Source organism: Pongo abelii, chromosome 18 (genome assembly GCF_028885655.2).
Source record: "Pongo abelii isolate AG06213 chromosome 18, NHGRI_mPonAbe1-v2.0_pri, whole genome shotgun sequence".
NCBI lineage: Eukaryota > Metazoa > Chordata > Mammalia > Primates > Hominidae > Pongo > Pongo abelii.
The window spans coordinates 47,528,347-47,546,378 of record NC_072003.2 but is presented as its reverse complement, the minus strand read 5'-3'; the positions used below and the strand labels follow the sequence as shown (position 1 = coordinate 47,546,378).

General features: G+C 40.0%; 1 protein-coding gene and 1 pseudogene across 2 annotated transcripts in view; one reads left to right on the top strand and one right to left on the bottom strand.

The window, feature by feature from the left end:
• Window positions 1-18,032, bottom strand: part of LONP2 (lon peptidase 2, peroxisomal) — a 125,040-nt gene that overhangs the window by 23,846 nt on the left and 83,162 nt on the right. For both annotated transcript variants that reach the window (XM_024233063.3, NM_001133043.2), the window contains 1 exon segment: window positions 3,467-3,609. In XM_024233063.3, the coding sequence (XP_024088831.1) occupies window positions 3,467-3,609 (143 nt within the window).
• Window positions 2,090-3,470, top strand: LOC112129351 (ubiquitin-like; annotated as a pseudogene).

The following is an 18,032-nucleotide window of genomic DNA, read 5'->3' as shown; positions in this document are numbered from 1 at the left end:
AAAGTAAAAACAAACAAACGAAAGGTATCTTCTAACATCTTGGGAACACCTCAACATGTATTCCAATATTCCTAGTATAACCTCTCCCTTCAGATTCTTTGCCTAGGAGAGCACAAAGAAGTAGAGAAATAAGACTGGCCACTTGTGAAGTGCAAAGAACAGAGGCCCTGCTCAGGTCCACCTGTGAGCTCTCTGCAACGAACAGAGGCCCTGCTCAGGTTGCCTGTGATGTTTTTCTAGAGTAATAAACAAAGCACTAGGTTTGGAGTTGGTCAGGTCTAGAACCAAATCTCATTTCTGGCATAAGTTGTGTCTTCTCTAAAGTTATTTAAATACTCTAAGCCTGTTTCCTCAACTGTTATTGGAAAGACAACCATGACTGAGGATTAAATGATCACGTGTGGAGGGCCTTACACAGTGCCTGATAGCCAAGAGATACAAAAATGGGAGTGGTCAACAAGTTGAGCCCAGCCTCTCCCATTCCAAAACAGAGCACTAGAGTTGGTAAGAATATGAATGAGAATCTGATGTAGAGCAGATGCCTTTTTAAAAAACTCTAATACATCACTGCCACTCTCTTCTAGCAGACAAGGGCAGGAATTATCGTGGCCTGACAGGGTACTGTGGAAGGGTAGAAAGAATAATGGACTTGGAATAAACTGATCTGAGTCTGAATCCTAACTCTACCAACTGCCACTTACGTGAATTTGTATAATTCATTTAATCTCACTTTTTCCCTTGTATGTAAAATGGAATTACACTCCTAGCACAGTGACAGCCCTCACGGACAAGAAAGAAATGTTCCATAAATCTTAATTTTATAGATGCAAAAGCAGAGGTAGACTGTGTGGTTAAGTAATTTGGGGCTGGTGGTCATCAGACCACTACAGGTAGAGACAGACCCCCGGCTACAGGGTGAGTTCTCACTTTCAAGTATGAAAAAAATGAACACAATGTTCCCAACACTCAAAACACCATGTCAGGCCTCTGAGCCCAAGCTAAGCCATCCTATCCCCTGTGACCTGCATGTATACATCCAGATGGCCTGAAGCAAGTGAAGAATCACAAAAGAAGTGAAAATGGTTGGTTCCTGCCTTAACTGATGACATTCCACCATTGTGATTTGTTTCTGTCCCACCTTAACTGAGCGATTAACCTAGTGAAATTCCTTCTCCTGGCTCAGAAGCTCCCCAACTGAGCATCTTGTGACCCCCACCCCTGCCAGCAAGAGAACAACCCCCTTTGACTGTAATTTTCCACTACCCACCCAAATCCTATGAAATGGCCCCACCCCTATCTCCCTTCGCTGACCCTCCTTTCGGACTCAGCCCGCCTGCACCCAGGTGAAATAAACAGCCTTGTTGCTCACACAAAGCCTGTTTGGTGGTCTCTTCGCACAGACGCACGTGACACACCACATCTTCCATTCTAAGATGCTATCTATAAAAGACAAAATGGCTACTGGAGTCTTTCTGCAGACTTATGTTAGTAAAAGTGTTACTATGTAAAGCTCACATGCTACAAGGAAAATAAGGTTCTCCGATGCTAACAAGGATAACTGGTAAGCAGTGTTTATAAAATTTCTCATTTCTGTTCTCTTGGCTCTTTCTTTGCTAATGTTCCAGGAATGTCAGCAATGCTTCCAAACTTAACATCAGCAGAAATGGCTGGGAGAGAGGGGTATATGCAACAGAGACATGCATTAATCTTTTGTCTTTATTTGCTGCTCTAGTTTAAATCCTCAAAGAACTGTTGGAACGTACTTTTCTGGAAAGCCTACAGAAAAAGGCCATCGGCCATGCAGGAGTCAAAACCTGTTTGCGTCTTCACTCACAAAGTCACTGGATCCTCCCAGAACGAGAAAGCAGGTTTTGTTCACTTTCTCAATCAACAATGTTTTGCTCAAGTTCTTTCAACACTTCAAAATTCAAATCCATGATATCTTAAGAATTCAAATAATCAAAACAATGCTTCTGATTCTATTGTTCAAGTCCAGATTTACTGTCAAGAGTAAACAAGTTCTGTTCTTGTAACTGAGAGCTCTGTAGAGAGGCTCATTAGCTTTAATGACCAGTTTAGAGTTTAAATGGATAAACAAGACAGGCTTGGGGGCTATTTCTCATCTGCTCAGTTGTAAGAACTTGAGGAAAACCATATCTACTGATAATGATTTCAAATGTTAGATGGAGAGATTATCTTCTACATAGTTTATCAGATTTATTTTCTGAATATATTTTTTCCTTAAACTGATAAGGAGGTGATGATAAAGCTAAATTCAGTAGTATAATACATTTTTATAGTAACCAACGTATGAAAGCTCATCTAAGCACCTATAAATTATTTCACAATGCCCTTAGCAGTTATAGCCTAACATCTATTTCCATCAGCTGCTTCAACTCAGTCTTGGCGCCCAGGCCTTCTGCTGTGAGGTATAGTTAGGAGAGAAAGATGAAAATAGGGCTAGACCTGCATGTGGGTTTAACCCTAAAGGAACTATTAACAATGGAACAATAGGTTCCTGAAAGATGTCATCTGGGTCTGCACTAGCACAGTCTGAAGCTAAGCTATGCTCGTGTTTTCAGACCTGTATCAGGTTGATTCCCCGCCTCTTCCCCCAAGCCCTTGATAGCACAAAGAAATCCCTCCTTAAAGTACACATAAGAATATGTAATTTTTCTAAGAAGAAGAGTCAGAGGCATTGTTCTTAAAATGGAACTGAATGGTAGAGAATAAAATGAGACTGGGGTTCTAAAAGAGGATATGGCTGGGATCTCTGGCTCCTGGCAAGTCATATTATCACAATAAGCACTAAAACACAATACCATATAGAAATAAAGTTTCCATCTTAAGGCAAAATTCAGCCTCTGGAAACACCCAATTTTACTTCTCTGTTAAGCAACCACCTGAGTAAACCAGTGAGTACCAACACAAAAATGAGAACGGAGTGAGACTGGCCAAGCTGCAGACGCTGAGATGTGGATCTTTGTGAAGACCCTCACAGGCAATACCATCACCCTTGAGGTCGAGCCCAGTGATGCCACTGAGAATGTCAAAGCCAAAATTCAAGACAAGTAGGGCATCCTACCTGACCAGCAGTGTCTGATATTTCAGGGCAAACAGCTGAAGGATGGCCACACACTCTTAGACTACAACATCCAGAAAGAGTCCACCCTGCGCCGGATGCTGTGCCTGAGAGGTGGCATTACAGAGCCTTCCCTCTGCCACCTTGCCCAGAAATACAACTGCAACAAGATGATCTGCCACAAGAGCTGTGCTCGCCTGCACCCCCATGCTGTCAACTGCTGCAAGAAGTGCGGCCACACCAACAACCTGCTTCACAAAAAGGTCGAATAAGGCTATTCCTTCCCCAAAGGGCAGCCTCCTGCCCAGGCCCTACGGCCCTGGGGCCTCAATAAAGTGTTCCTTTCATTGAGTGGAGCAAAAAGAAATAAAAAGAATGAATCACCTCCATTTCATACATCGGGGGCCCAAGTATGTCTTTCAGAGCATGGAAATCAATCAAAATCGGCATTTCAGGTGGTAAAGCCAAGTCAGTAGTGTCACTGATAGATTCAGGTTTTTCATCTTCTAAGATGTGTTCTCTGCAACCTAAAAGAAAAAAAAATGTATTTAGAAGTTCTAAGAGATTTACAGGCTGGAAAATTCACTAGCGGTAAATATCAAACAGAAGCCCAGTGGACCTCAAAAGTTCAGTCACTTTTATGCATTTATCAAGGCAAACATTCACCTGTGTATCTGTGGAATGCAGGTGAAATAATTTGTGTTTCAAGAGCTCACCGAGGGTGGTATTTGCAATTGCCTTGTTCAATTACTTTTACTTGCTTATTGTCTATCTCCCCATTAAAGTGTAAGTTCCAGAAGGGAAACAACTTTGCCTGTCCTTTTTGACCATTATATTCTTAAGTCAAGAGCAATTCCCGGCACTATTCAACTTAATGGCCTATAGCTAGGACAAAGACTGAAGGGCTAAGTGCAGTAGGTTACTTTGCATTCTCAGATCTAACAATTCTCTGTTAGATCAGCATAACTCAGGGCTTGTGACAAACTTTTCAATTCCCTCTTCAGAGGAGTCTGATCAGGTATCTCCTCCCCTCCCCTTCCCTCCTCTTCTCTCTCTCTCTCTTTCTCTCTCTCCCCCGGACACTTTTTTTTTTTTTTTTTTTTTTTTTGAGACGGTGTCTAGTGCAGTGGTGTGAATGCAGCTCACTGCTGCCTTGACCTCCTGGGCTCAAGCGATCCTCCCCCGCTTGGCCTCCCAAAGTGCTGGGATTACAGGCATGAGTTGCTGCACCCAGCCAGGTGTCCTGTTTTCTAATGGGCAATGTAAACCTGGACATGATAGAACCCATATAAGCAGTGCCTCTTTTATAAGCATATAGCTTAACTCTAAGGTTATCATTTTCCAATAAATAAATATAATTGGCAGTGCCAGGGTAAGAGAATACAAAGCCTGGTTTGAAATCCCTGCAATAATGGGCCATCTCCTTTACCTGCCTATAAGCCCTGGATGGCTGATATCTTGTCCAAATATTGACTCATTTTGGTTTGGACCTAGACCTACAAGGAGCCGGACCCAATCGACTTATCGGACCACCTTCTGTATCAATCTTTGTAATTCCAGTTCAAGTAATGAAAAATATTACATAATCTGTGGCCAGAAACCCAAAATGGGGAGTAGAGGTTTTAAAACTGCAGGAAATACTGGGCTGTATTTGATCTCATTCCTAGCTTTTTCTTTTAGTTTGCCATAATTGTTCTAACTTCTTGTCTCATGAAGCGTTTTGTTTTAAAGTCTTTCATTACCTTTTTTTAACACACTATTCCTTCTGAAAGTGATTGCTTTTATATTAATACACACATATAATAATTATGCAGTTATCTAACATTGTCTATCTATCTATATTTTTTGAGACGGAGTCTCGCTCTGTCACCCAAGCTGCAGTGCAGTGGTGCAATCTCGGCTCACTGCAACCTCCGCCTCCTGGGTTCAAGCGATTCTCCTGCCTCAGCCTCCAGAATAGCTGGGATTACTGGTGCACAACACCATGCCCGGCTGTTTGTGTGTGTGTGTATGTATATATATATATGTATTCTCTTATACATACATATATACGTATTCTTTTATAGCATTCATTTGCTTCACAATACATGTATATATAATATATACATACATGTGTATATATATTATATATTATATATTATAATATTATATATTGTATATTAATTTTGTATATATATTGTATATATAATTTTGTATATATAATTTTGTATATATATACAAAATTTTGTATATATAATTTTGTATATATAATTTTGTATATAATTTTGTATATATAGTATATATATTGTATATATAGTACAATATATAATATACAATATATATTGTATATATAGTATATAATATATTGTATATATTATATATTATATATTATATATTATATATTATATACACACATGTGTGTATATATTATATACACACATGTGTGTATATATAATATACACACATGTGTGTATATATAATATATACACACATGTATATGGATATATGTATGTATATATGTATATATACGTATATATGTATGTATGTGTATATATACGTATATATGTATATATGTATGTGTATATATACGTATATATGTATATATATGTATATCCATATATATGGATATACATACATACATATGGATATGCATATATATGGATATACATACATATATATGGATATCCATATGTATATATGTATATACACATATGGATATACATGTATGTATATCCATATATATATGTATGTATATCCATATATATATAATTTTTTTTTTTTTGAGATGGAGTCTCGCTGTGTCACCCAGGCGGGCGTGTAGTGCCACAATCATGGCTCACTGAAACCTCTGCCTTCTGGGTTCAAGCGATTCTCCTGGCTCAACTTCCCTGTAGCTGGGACTACAGGCACGTGCCACCATGCCCGGCTAAATTTTGCATTTTTAGTAGAGATGGGGTTTCACCATGTTGGCCAGGCTGGTCTCAAACTCCTGACCTCAGGTGATCCACCCACCTCAGCCTCCCAAACTGCTGGGATTACAGGTGTGAGCCACCGCGCCCGGCCTAATGTTTGTATTTTTAGTAGAGACAGGGTTTCACTATGTTGGCCAGGCTGGTCTTGAACTCCTGACCTCAAGTGATCTGGCTGCCTCAGCTTCCCATAGTGTTGGGATTACAGGTGTGAGCCACCACGTCCAGCAATATCTCTACATATATTTATTTTAGTTTTGCTATGGTTCTTCCGTATTTTCCACTAACTCCTTTCCTTTCAAAAGTGATTACTGAGTATGTTTAATACTAGTAGACCCTTATTTTATTTTTATATTTTCTTGGACCTCACAGGGATGAACCTAACTTTAAATTCTAACAATAACTGGAGACATCCTGAGTGTCACTAAATGATACCACTGTGAACTTCTGGGTGAGGGATTCTCCCACTCTCCTCTCCTGCTGGGCTCTAGTGGGCTCCTCTTCAGGACTGAAACCATGAATGACACAGGAAGGAAAACACAACAGTTCAGATTTTCTGCCAATGGATGGCTATTTAACAGCAAATTATGTTGAACAAAGCATTAAACCTCTCACTACCTCTCTCTGCAGAATTGCTGTGAGAATTAAAAATAAAATCCAGGCCAGGCGCAGTGGCTCACGCCTGTAATCCCAGCACTTTGGGAGGCCGAGGTGGGCGGATCATGAGGTCAGGAGATCGAGACCATCCTGGCTAACACAGTGAAACCCCGTCTCTACTAAAAATACAAAAAATTAGTTGGGCGTGGTGGTGGGCGCCTGTAGTCCTAGCTACTCAGGAGGCTGAGGCAGGAGAATGGCGTGAACCCAGGAGGCAGAGCTTGCAGTGAGCGGAGATCGCGCCACTGCACTCCAGCCTGGGCTGTCTCAAAAAAAAAAAAAAAAAGAAAATCTTTTGTAGACGGCAAAGAGCAATGCACTATTTATCACATATGTAAGTCCTGAGTTGTATATATTCTCATAATTGTACCTCTGTAACATCACTTGATCTTTCAAGGTTTGGCCTGACCAAGTCCTAGGGACATCTTCCCTGATCTTTCTGACTTCTTTTATAGCATTCATTTGCTTCACAAAATCTAGCAATTCTGGGTTAGTCAGCAGCTTGTAGAAATGGGAGATTTTCTGCTTGCTGCTCTTTTTCCAGTATATTCCAAGCAGTATCAATGATCAAAGGTGGGAAAGCACTCACCTGATAAGTTTAGCTACATGCAGATCTCAGAGTGGAAAAGAAAGTAGGTGTCATTGCTTAATTAAAATGAATGCACAGAAGAAAAGCACTACCTGTCTAAGGTTACTACACTCTACAGATGGAAGGTAGTGGTACTCAAAAACTTCAGCCAGTGCAAAAAGAGCTTACAAGTTTCTCTAAGTCTGTGGTGCTTTGTGACAAGCTTTTCTGAGATCTAGTTACTGTTGCCAGCTTGTATTTCACTATCACAGGAGGAAGTAAAGCTCAGTGGGTGAAAGCCAACCCACAATTACATAACCAATGCTTTAGGACATCTAATCCTTTTCCAAGTGTAGTAACGGGGTTCAGCGTTCTGAGCACTGGGGGAGTGGGGTTGGGAGAGCTATTTCTAATGCAACTAGACCTTATAATATAAAAGATGGCAATTTAGGGACAGCAGCTGTGTTATTAAAAAATTCAGTAAACTCAAAAATAATCTGCATTTCAAAATGTTCCATCATTAGAATATATGCCTAGAAAACTAAGGCTCCAGTCAAGAAAATGGTGTCAGCCAACTGGGAGAGGCAGGACAGCACTGGATTCTGAGTCACCCCCTGGATTGTGTGTAATGCAAAGTGAGAGTAGGGAAACACTGGATCTTCCTAGAATACCCACTTTGATTCCTCATTATAAAACAAACAAACAACAAGCAAAATGTCATCTCACAAAGATATCACTCAAGGAACGAACCCCCGGTTATATGTGCACCTTCTGGGTCCTATGTGCAAGCATTCAAGCACTCAGCCCTAGTACCATGTTCTCTCTTGTCAGAAAGGACCAGCACCAGGAGAAGACAGTGGCATCATCCCTAGGATTAATTGCTGGCCTTGCCCAAGATTGCAACATTCAAGCAATATGGACTTTTTAAGGCAAGGGGAAAAACCAACAACAAAAAGTTCAACCTTCCAACATATCAGGGACCCTGACCCCAAGTCCTTCCCACTGGAATTGTGCAGTTTTCTTCTTATATACCTTTCTTTTGGACTAAAATAGTGGTTCTTAACAAAGGGTTAATACTCCTATAAAAGAAACTATTATTTCACTGAGAAGCAAAGAAATTCAAATTATAAAAACAAGCTGGTTACCAAAATAACTAGTAAAGTTTAAGAAATGACAAAGGTCAATGTTAAAAAAAGTAAAGAGATCTTCTCAAACACTGTTGCTTACAGAAGTATAAACTGGTTCAATCTTTCAGGAAAGCAATATGGAAATAGACTGAAAGCCTTCCAAATATTTACAGTCTCACACTCAGTGGTTCTTTTTTGCAGCAATCTATCCTTAGGGACATACACAAAAGTACAGGCAAGGGTTTGTGCACAGTCACCCATCGCAGCACTACAAATAACAGCAAAACTTAGATCCAGTATAAGTACCCAACATTAGGAACATGGTTAAGTAAACCATGGCATATCTAACTGGTAAAATACTACAGTCGCTAAAAATGGTTTCCTAAGTGTTTTCAAGTAATGTGAGAAAATTCTTTCAAAATAACGTTAAACTGAGGAAAGGGGAGGATATAACATTTCACACAGGGTGATTTTTACATACACAGTAGTCATCCCTTCTCCACAGGGGATACATTTCCAGACCCACGGTGGATACCTGAAATGCAGGATGGTTCAGAGCCCTATATATACCATTTTTTCCCTATAGATATGTACTTATGATCATGTTTAATTTATAAATTAAGCAAAGTAAGAGATTTACAACAATACTAATAAAATAAATCCAGAATGCCAGCATCACTGCTCTTGGCTTTGGGTCCATTATTAAGTAAAGGAAGGGTTACTTGAACACAAACACCCTGATACCAAGACAGTTGATCTGGTAAGTGAGATGGCTGCTGAGTGGCTAAAGGGGCGGGAGTCATACAGCATGGATATGCTGGACAAAGGGAGGCTTCCTGTCCAGGGCCACACAGAACAGGATGGCTCGACATTTCATCACACTGCCCAGAATAGTGCACAATTTAAAACTTGCGAGTGGATTATTTCTAGAATTTTCCAGTTAATATTTTTGGACGATGGTTGACCACAGGTAACTAAAACTGCAGAAAGTGAAGCTGCAGATGAGGGGGAAGCTACAGTGTCTTTATCATACGAATGAAATGATATAGTCCAAAATGGTAAAAGAGTTATGCCCTGAGTTATGAGATTAACATTACATGAGACATTAAAAATAAATCATTGTCTCCAGTCCTGACTCAGAATTCCCACCTATGTGGCCTAGAACAAGGTGACTTTACCTCTTTGTATCTGGTTTTCTCATCAGCAAAACCAGAATTACAGTACTCTCAGAGAGCTGCTGGGAGAATTTAGTAATGGTCAAAAGCCTTAATATGTATAGATGAGAGATACTGAATTATATACTGGCTCCCACTCCCCCCACTGCCCCCCCTTTTTTTTTTTTGAGACAGAGGCTGGAGCGTAGTGGTGCGATCTCAGCTCACTGCAACCTCTGCCGTCTGTGTTCATGCGATTCTCATACCTCAGCCTCCCAAGTAGCTGGGATTACAGGTGTGTACCACCACACACCTGGCCAATTTTTTTTTTTTTTTTTTTTTTTTTTTTTGCGACGGAGTCCTCCTGTGTCACCCAGGCTGGAGTGCAATGGTGCAATCTCAGCTCACTGCAACCTCCACCTCCCGGGTTCAAGTGATTCTCCTGCCTCAGCCTCCTGAGAAGCTGAGATTACAGGCGCACGCCACCATGCCTGGCTAATTTTTGTATTTTTAGTAGAGACAGGGTTTCACCAGTTGGTCAGGCTAGTCTCGAACTCCTGATATCGTGATCCACCCGCCATGGCCTCTCAAAGTGCTGGGATTACAGGTGTGAGCCACCGTGCCTGGCCCAATTTTTGTATTTTTAGTAGAGACGGGGTTTCACTATGTTGGCCAGGTTGGTCTTGAACTCCTGGCCTCAGGTCCTCCTGCCTTGGCCTCTCAAAGTGTTGGGATTACAGGAGTGAGCCACTGTACCTGGCCTTTTTTTCTTTCTTAGTTTTCCTTTAGCAAATTCTCCCAGATCCTGATGGCTCCCTTTTTAGAGTAATATTTACTATACAGATTTCTATGACTCACACCTTCTCACCCCAAACCCTTCAATTACAAGAAAACAAAGTGCTCTGTACAATCTCATTCTACCCAGCATCCCACAGACAGGGCTCTGACCACAATCACACAACTATTGGGAATCACATAAATTAAATATGCATAAGAAAAAAAGAAAAAGATACAAAGACTCAAGACTCTCCTCTATGCTATACTATATATCACTATTATATTTCATATAAATGCTCCCTATTAAAATCTTTACAAACTATTTTGAAGCATATTCTCAAAAGTAATAAAGTGAGGCTGGGCGTGGTGGTTCATACCTATAATCCCAGCACTTTGGGAGGCTGAGGCAGGCAGATCACCTGAGGTGAGGAGTTCGAGACCAGCCTGGCCAACATGGTGAAACCCCATCGCTAATGAAAACACAAAAATTAGCTGGACCTGGTGGCAGGTGCCTGTAATCCCAGCTACTTGAGAGGCTGACACAGGAGAACCGCTTGAACCCGGGAAGTGGAGGTTGCAGTGAGCCGAGATCATGCCACTGCATTCCAACCTGGGCAACAACGCGAGATTCCATCTCAAAAAAACAAAACAAAACAAAACAAAAAAACTAAGTAATAAAGTGCTGTTAAACAGAGGTTGAAAAGAAAGGCCATAGAAATATAAAATGAGTAGAATAAGCTAGCTCTGCTTCATCCCACTTCAACTATTTTCCCACTTAAAAGAAAGAAAATCGGTCTGAAAATGGGAGGGGGCTAGTGTTTTTTAGTTGATTTAATCTACACAGAGGTATCTCTCAGCTCTTCTTTACTAGGTATTACTGGCCTATTAATACCTTTAATAGGTATTATCTATGTCTGATTCAGAACATCGCCAAGATAGTTGGGGCATAACCACGGAGTTTCCCAGCATTAAAGCAGTAGAGATGCACACAGCACGAGGGCAGAACCAGCAATGCACTCACAGCATGGACTGTGGTGATGGCTGTGAGCCAACTGAGAGTGAAATGTAGTGTACCCCCGAAGGGGGCTAAGCCATCCTCTAGAGCTGATGGAAGCACAGCTATTATGGAGGGAAGCCTTATAGGCACAGACTCCTCTGGGGAAGGACCAGGCTTTTCCTAAGCAGCTATCACTTGGACACAGTCAACTGTTCTTCTCTACTCATTTTCCCTCTGCCACAGGAACATTATTTCAATGAAAACAGGCCCAATAGCCAAAGAACTGCTGTGGGAAGAGGAAGGAGAGGGAATTATTGAAAGGGGAAATAAGGAGGAAGGATAAGGGGGTTGTAATAACTCAGGAAACTCCAGTAGCTCTCTGTTAAAAAATAAAAAAGTTCCTTGCTGTTTGAAAAAATCTTGAAGCAAAATGGTAGCTCTCGGTAGCTCTTGACCAGTGATCCAACCAATGGCAAGTAGCAGGGAGGCCAGAAACATAAAAAGTGCAACACCCACAATTCCTCAGAATGCGGTAGAAATGGAGACTATCTAACCACAGAGGGCCCTGGGATATCTATCATCATCTTTATTCAAGACAGAATTTTAGTGATCACTCCTTATTCTCTATACTCTGCTTAATCTGAAGCATAATAGTACTGTGCTTTCAAGCCCAGTCCCAGGAGTTCAAGAGCTAAATTTTCTGGTAACAGGAACGCCTTCTTCTAGATTATCAAAGAAGTGTTCATTTTCACAAACAGCAGGTTTTTAATGCCTATGGGTTAGGGATGGAAGAGGGAAAGATGGGACATACAAGAGCCTGTTAATTGCAGCCAGCAATAAAATAGGGTCCAGAAATGGGGACAATTTTCCAAGAAAGGACTACTACTGTTTCTGTTATACTAATATCATGTCTTTGGGAAACTGTTGAGAATGTATAGACTGCATTCTGATGCTCAGCAGAATTCAGGAAGAACCAGGAATTCACGAAGCACAGGCTAGAACCACAATAAACAGAACATTAAACGCTGGGCAGAAGCTTAAAGATCCAGTCTAACCCTCCATTTTATATCTAAGGAAAGAGAGACCCAGTTTAAACAAGCTTAAACAAACTGCCTAAGTCCACAGCGTTCACAGACAGTATTAGGACTACTGACTCTCAAAGACACTTTTTGTCCCAACCTAAAGTCCAGTCTAGAAAAGCCACCTGTAGTTGGTGTGGATGTGGAGAAAGGAGAACTCTTACACACTGGTGGCTGGAATGTAAATTAGTACAGCCATTATGGAAAACAGTATGGAGGTTTCTCAAAATCTAAAAGTTGAACTATCATATGATCCAGCAATCCCACAAATGGGCATTTATCCAAAGGAAATGAATACGTCAAACGGGTATCTGCACTTCCATGTTTGTTGCAGCACTATTCACAATAGCTAATATATGGAATCAACGTAAGCATCCATCAATGGATGAATGGATAAAGAAAATGTGACATATATAAACAATGGAATATTATTCAGCCACAAAAAGAATAAAATCCTGTCACATGTGGCAACATGGTTGAACCTGGAGGACATTATATTAAGTGAAATTAGCCAGGCACCAAAAGACAAATACTGCATGATCTCATTTATACGTAGAATCTAAAGAAGTTGATCTTACAGAAACAGAGAGTAGAACAGTGGTTACAAGAGGCTGGCAAGGGGAGAGATAGTGGGGATGGGGAGAGATTGGTCGATGGGTACAAAATTGCAGATAAATAGGAGGAATAAGTTCTGGTGTTCTACTGCAGGGGTCCCCAAACCCTAGGCTGTGGACCGATCAGTACCAGTCCACGGCCTGTTAGGAGGAGGTGAGCAGCGGGTGGGCGAGCATTACGGCCTAAGCACCGCCTCCTGTCAGATCAGCAGCAGCATTAGATTCTCATAGGAGCTCAAACTCTATTGTGAATTATGAACTGTGCATGTGAGGGATGTAGGGTGGGTGCTCCTTATGAGAATCTAATGCTGATGATCCGAGGTGGAAGAGTTTTATCCTGAAACCACCCCCCCACAGGTCCGTGGAAAAACTGTCTCCCATGAAATTGGTCCCTGGTGCCAAAAAGGTTGGGGACCACTGTTCTGTTGCACAGTGACTATGGTTAACAGTATTGTATATTTCAAAATAGCTAGAATAGAGAATTTTAAATATATTTCCCACAAAGAAATGATAAATATATGAGGTGACAGATACGCTAAACAGCCTGATTTGATTTTTACACAATGTATACATGTACTGAAACATCACATTCTACCCCATAAATATGTATATTACATAGCAATTAAAAAAAGAACAAATGGGGCCCCAGTTTCCTTATCAATAAAATGAAAGTCAGATTGGATAAACTCCACTCTCCCATACCATTCATCATAGGGCCTTATCAAAATAGTCAATTGTGGTTTGTTGAATTAGACCAAATTTCGGCTATGTACTTCTTAAATTTTATCAACATCTGTGAAAAATGACAAATCATCAAAATACTTATTAATTTGCCAAAGAATTACTGTTTTTAATGCTAATTTTGTCAAGTAAACAAATATTTTTAATCAGTGAAAAGTAATTATGTAACAATTATTTCTGAATGATTAAAATTTTTTCTTGCAAGCTGAATTCCATCACACTGGCTTCCTGAGTTGTGGAGTAGGAGCAAAATGGAACGTGGAGATGGTTGTACTTGTGTCAGGGGACAAGAAGTGTGTTACTGGGGATATAAATAACAAGATGGCAGAGGGGTTATGTGTGAGGAGGAGATGTTTACATCTCAACTCTTTGACACACATGATTTCAGACCTTGTTTAAGCATGGAGAGAAAGACACATATGGTTGTGGTTACACAAACAAGTTGTTTTGTTTTAACCGAGCCTACTTTAAAAGTGACATGAAACGCTGAGATTTCAAGTGGCTTTCTTATTGCACAAAATAGCAGAAATATGTGTCACAAGGCTAAACTGACAAGGATATAATGCATCTAAGGACCTTCCCATGGCAAGGCAGAAAAGGGAAAACAAAGTATCTTTTGAAAAAAATCAGAAAAACCTGAGTATTTCCAACTGTATAATTCGTGCTGTCATTTCAGGTTAATCTTTTCCAAAACAACATCTTCCCAGCCAGAGGAATTGTGCTAAGTGCAACTGAGATTCAAGTTACTGACCAGGGCTGCCAAGGCATTTGGGTCTGCATATTTTCAATGTTTTTTATTTTTTTTTTAAAGGAACTAGCTATAATGGAGAAATCTGTAGATCAAATGCCCAGAAGAACCTTCAGGCCAGCAATAAATCCTTTTTCTTTCTGTTGGTATTTTCTTCATTATTTTTGGGGGTGGCAACACAACCTTATGATTACCAAATACATTTTCTTTCAAGTTTACCTACTGAACATTTCTACATAATAACCACTGAGATACAGATGGAAGTTATGACTGTGAGGTATTTTTCAATTTTAGTTGTTTTTTTTTTTTTTGGAGACAGAGTCTCATCTGTTGCCCAGGCTGGAGTGCAGTGGCACAATCTCAGCTCACTGCAACCTCCGCCTCCTGAGCTCATGTGATTCTCATGCCTCAGTCACCCAAGTAGCTGGGACAACAGGCATGTGCACCACCACACCTGGCTAATTTTTGTATTTTTAGTAGAGATGGGGTTTTGCCATGTTGGCCAGGTTAATCTGGAACTCCTGAGCTTAAGTAATCCACCCGCCTTGGCCTCCCAAAGTGCTGGGATTACAGGCATGAGCCAACGGACCTGGCCATTTTTCAATTTTAGTGGCAATTATCTATTATGAAAAAAACAAACAAACAAAAGGGTATCTGCAAACATTTTTCCACTATTTTTCCATCAAAATGAATTTAGAGATGTAAGCAAATGACCTTTTCATGTCCATTTACTATAAGTAATTTTTATAAGCTACCATATCTTTAGTAAGTAAAATAGAGCTTTCAATGATCAGTTCAGTGCCTCCACAGAGGTTAAAAACCAGCATTTATTTCACTTAAAAAATTGTTTATCTACCTCTTCCAATAGACTACACATTATTTTCTCTTTAATCAGCTTCCCAGAATCCAATTTAGAACTTGGCATATAGTAGGTATAGTCACGCACTGCATAACAACATTTTGGTCAAAGGCAGACCACATATATGACAGAAGTCCCAGAAGACAACGGAGCTGAAAGATTCCTATTGCCTAGTGATGTTGTAGCCCTGTTAGGGCAATGGAATGCATTACCCAAATCTTTGTGGTGATGCTTGGTGTACACAAACCTACTGTGCTGCCAGCTGTATAAATGTACAGCACGTACAATTACATACAGTACATAATACTTCATAGTCATAGTGAGTGCTTATGTTATTGGTTTATGTATTTACTACGCTTCATTTAAAAAAAATTTTTATTCTTATATATATTTTTAGAGGTGGAGTCTCGCTATGTTGCCCAGACTGGTCTTGAACTAATGGGTTCAAGCAATCTTCCTGCCTCAGCCTCCCGAGTAGCTGGGACTACAGGCACACACTATCATGCCTGGACTATACTATGCTTTTTATCATTATTTTAGAGTGTACTCCCTTCTGTAAAAAAGAAGTTAACTGTAAAACAGCCTCAGGCAGGTCCTTCAGTAGGTAGAAGAAGGCACTGTTATCCATGCATGTTACTGCCTCTGAAGACGTTCCAGTGGGCCAAGATGTGGAAGTGGAAGACAGTGAAACTGAAGATCCTGACCTAGTTCGGGACTGGGCTAATGTATGTCTGTGTCTTCGCTTTTAACAAAGAAGTTTAAAAAATAAAACAATTTTTAAAAAAGCTTATATACAGTAAGGATATTAACCCATTTATGCCAGAAGTTGTGAATTTTTTTTTGTGAAAAATCAGACCTTGGCAATGACCTTGAGCAGTAGGATATAAATAACTCCCACAAGCTTAGTGTTCCAATAATGGAGCACTAGGCATAAATGGGTTAAAAATATATTTTTGTATAGCTATACGGTGTATTTGTGTTTTAAGCTGAGTGTTATTATAAAAGATTTGAAAAGTTTTTAAAAGCTGGGTGTGGTGGCACACACCTGTAATCCCAGCTACTTAGGATGAGGTAGAAGGATCACTTGAGCCCAGGAGTTCAAGACCAGCCTGAGCAACACAGCCTGTCTCAAAAAAACAAAAATAAGTAAAAAAAAGAAATATAGGCTAAGTGTACAGTGTTAATAACTCTATAGTAGTATATATACAGTAAAGTCCTAGGCTTTCACATTCACTCACCACTCACTCGCTGACTCACCCAGAGCTACTTCCAGTCCTGCAACTCCATTCATGGTAAGTGCCTTATATAGAAGTACCAGCTTTTATTTGTTGTTTGTTTTATTTTTTCTTTGTTTATTTGTTGTTTAGATACACAAATACCACTCTGTTATAATTGCCTACAGTATTCAGTATAGTCACATGCTGTAGAAGTTTATAGCCTAGGATTAACAGGCTATACCGTATAGCCTAGGTGTGTAGAAAGCTATACCGTCTAGGTTTGTGTAAGTACACTCTATGATGTATTCACATCTATGACATAGATGACAAAATTTCCCAGGGATGCATTTCTCAGAACATATCCCCATCATTAAGCAACGCATATGACTGTATTCAGTAAATGCTAGCTGACTCACTGATTGAATAAATTGGTATAAACAAGGGCCCAAAACATACGAATCCATCTTTAGTACTAGACAAGAAAGTTTGCACCCCTGTTTTCAGTGGGTTTTATGTATTAATAAACCTCATTTCCTGTATTAGAGATTCAGAAAATATTCCTAGACAATTATTTAGATGAGTAGTTAAAATGCAGAGACCATTTGTAATATTTTTTTAAAAACCATAAGTATTGCTTTAATACTCTTGTAACTTGGGTTTGTTTTGATAATGTATAACAATGACAACCAAAGGTCACTGCAGGCCGGGCGCGGTGGCTCACGCCTGCAATCCCAGCACTTCAGGAGGCTGAGACAGGTGGATTTCTTGAGCTCAGGAGTTTGAGAACAGCCTGGGCAACATGGCAAAACCTGTGGTCCCAGCTACTCTAGGGACTGACGTGGGAGGACAGCTTAAGCCCGTGAGGTGGAGGTTGTTAAAATCAGCAAGTTAAAATCAGGCAACTCCACTCCAGTCCGGGTGACAGAGCCAGACTCTGTTTTAAGGTCAATGCATTTTCCTATATGATTCATTTAACAGAATGATGACTTTATAATTATTTGATAATATTTTATTTTCCTGTCCCCGAATGGAATTCAAATAACAAATGTTTGGCTTCTATTATAGTTAGATTTTTGCCTTCATTGAAGCTTCCTCCCAGTCTGTACAGGCAAACAAGTCTCTCTTAAACCAGGCCAATATTGATGAGGGATAAATCAGTAAATCAGTGTAAATGTCAGACTCAGAAAATGATATTTAGTATATCTTCATGATATTGGCAGTATATACCAACATGATATTTTCACCTCAACGTTAGACCACCACCTGATTTTAGAAGTTTGGACATAGCATACTGCCTAGTATCCCTATCAAATGCAATGGATTTAGCACACAAAGTGTTACTCTCTAGATCTATTTTTTTTTTTTTTTAATAATCTTGGCTTATTTGTAAAATCCAATTAGCTCTAACAACACTATAAACCCCTGAAGCTTAGTACCAATGAGCCAGTGCCTTAAGGACTAAAC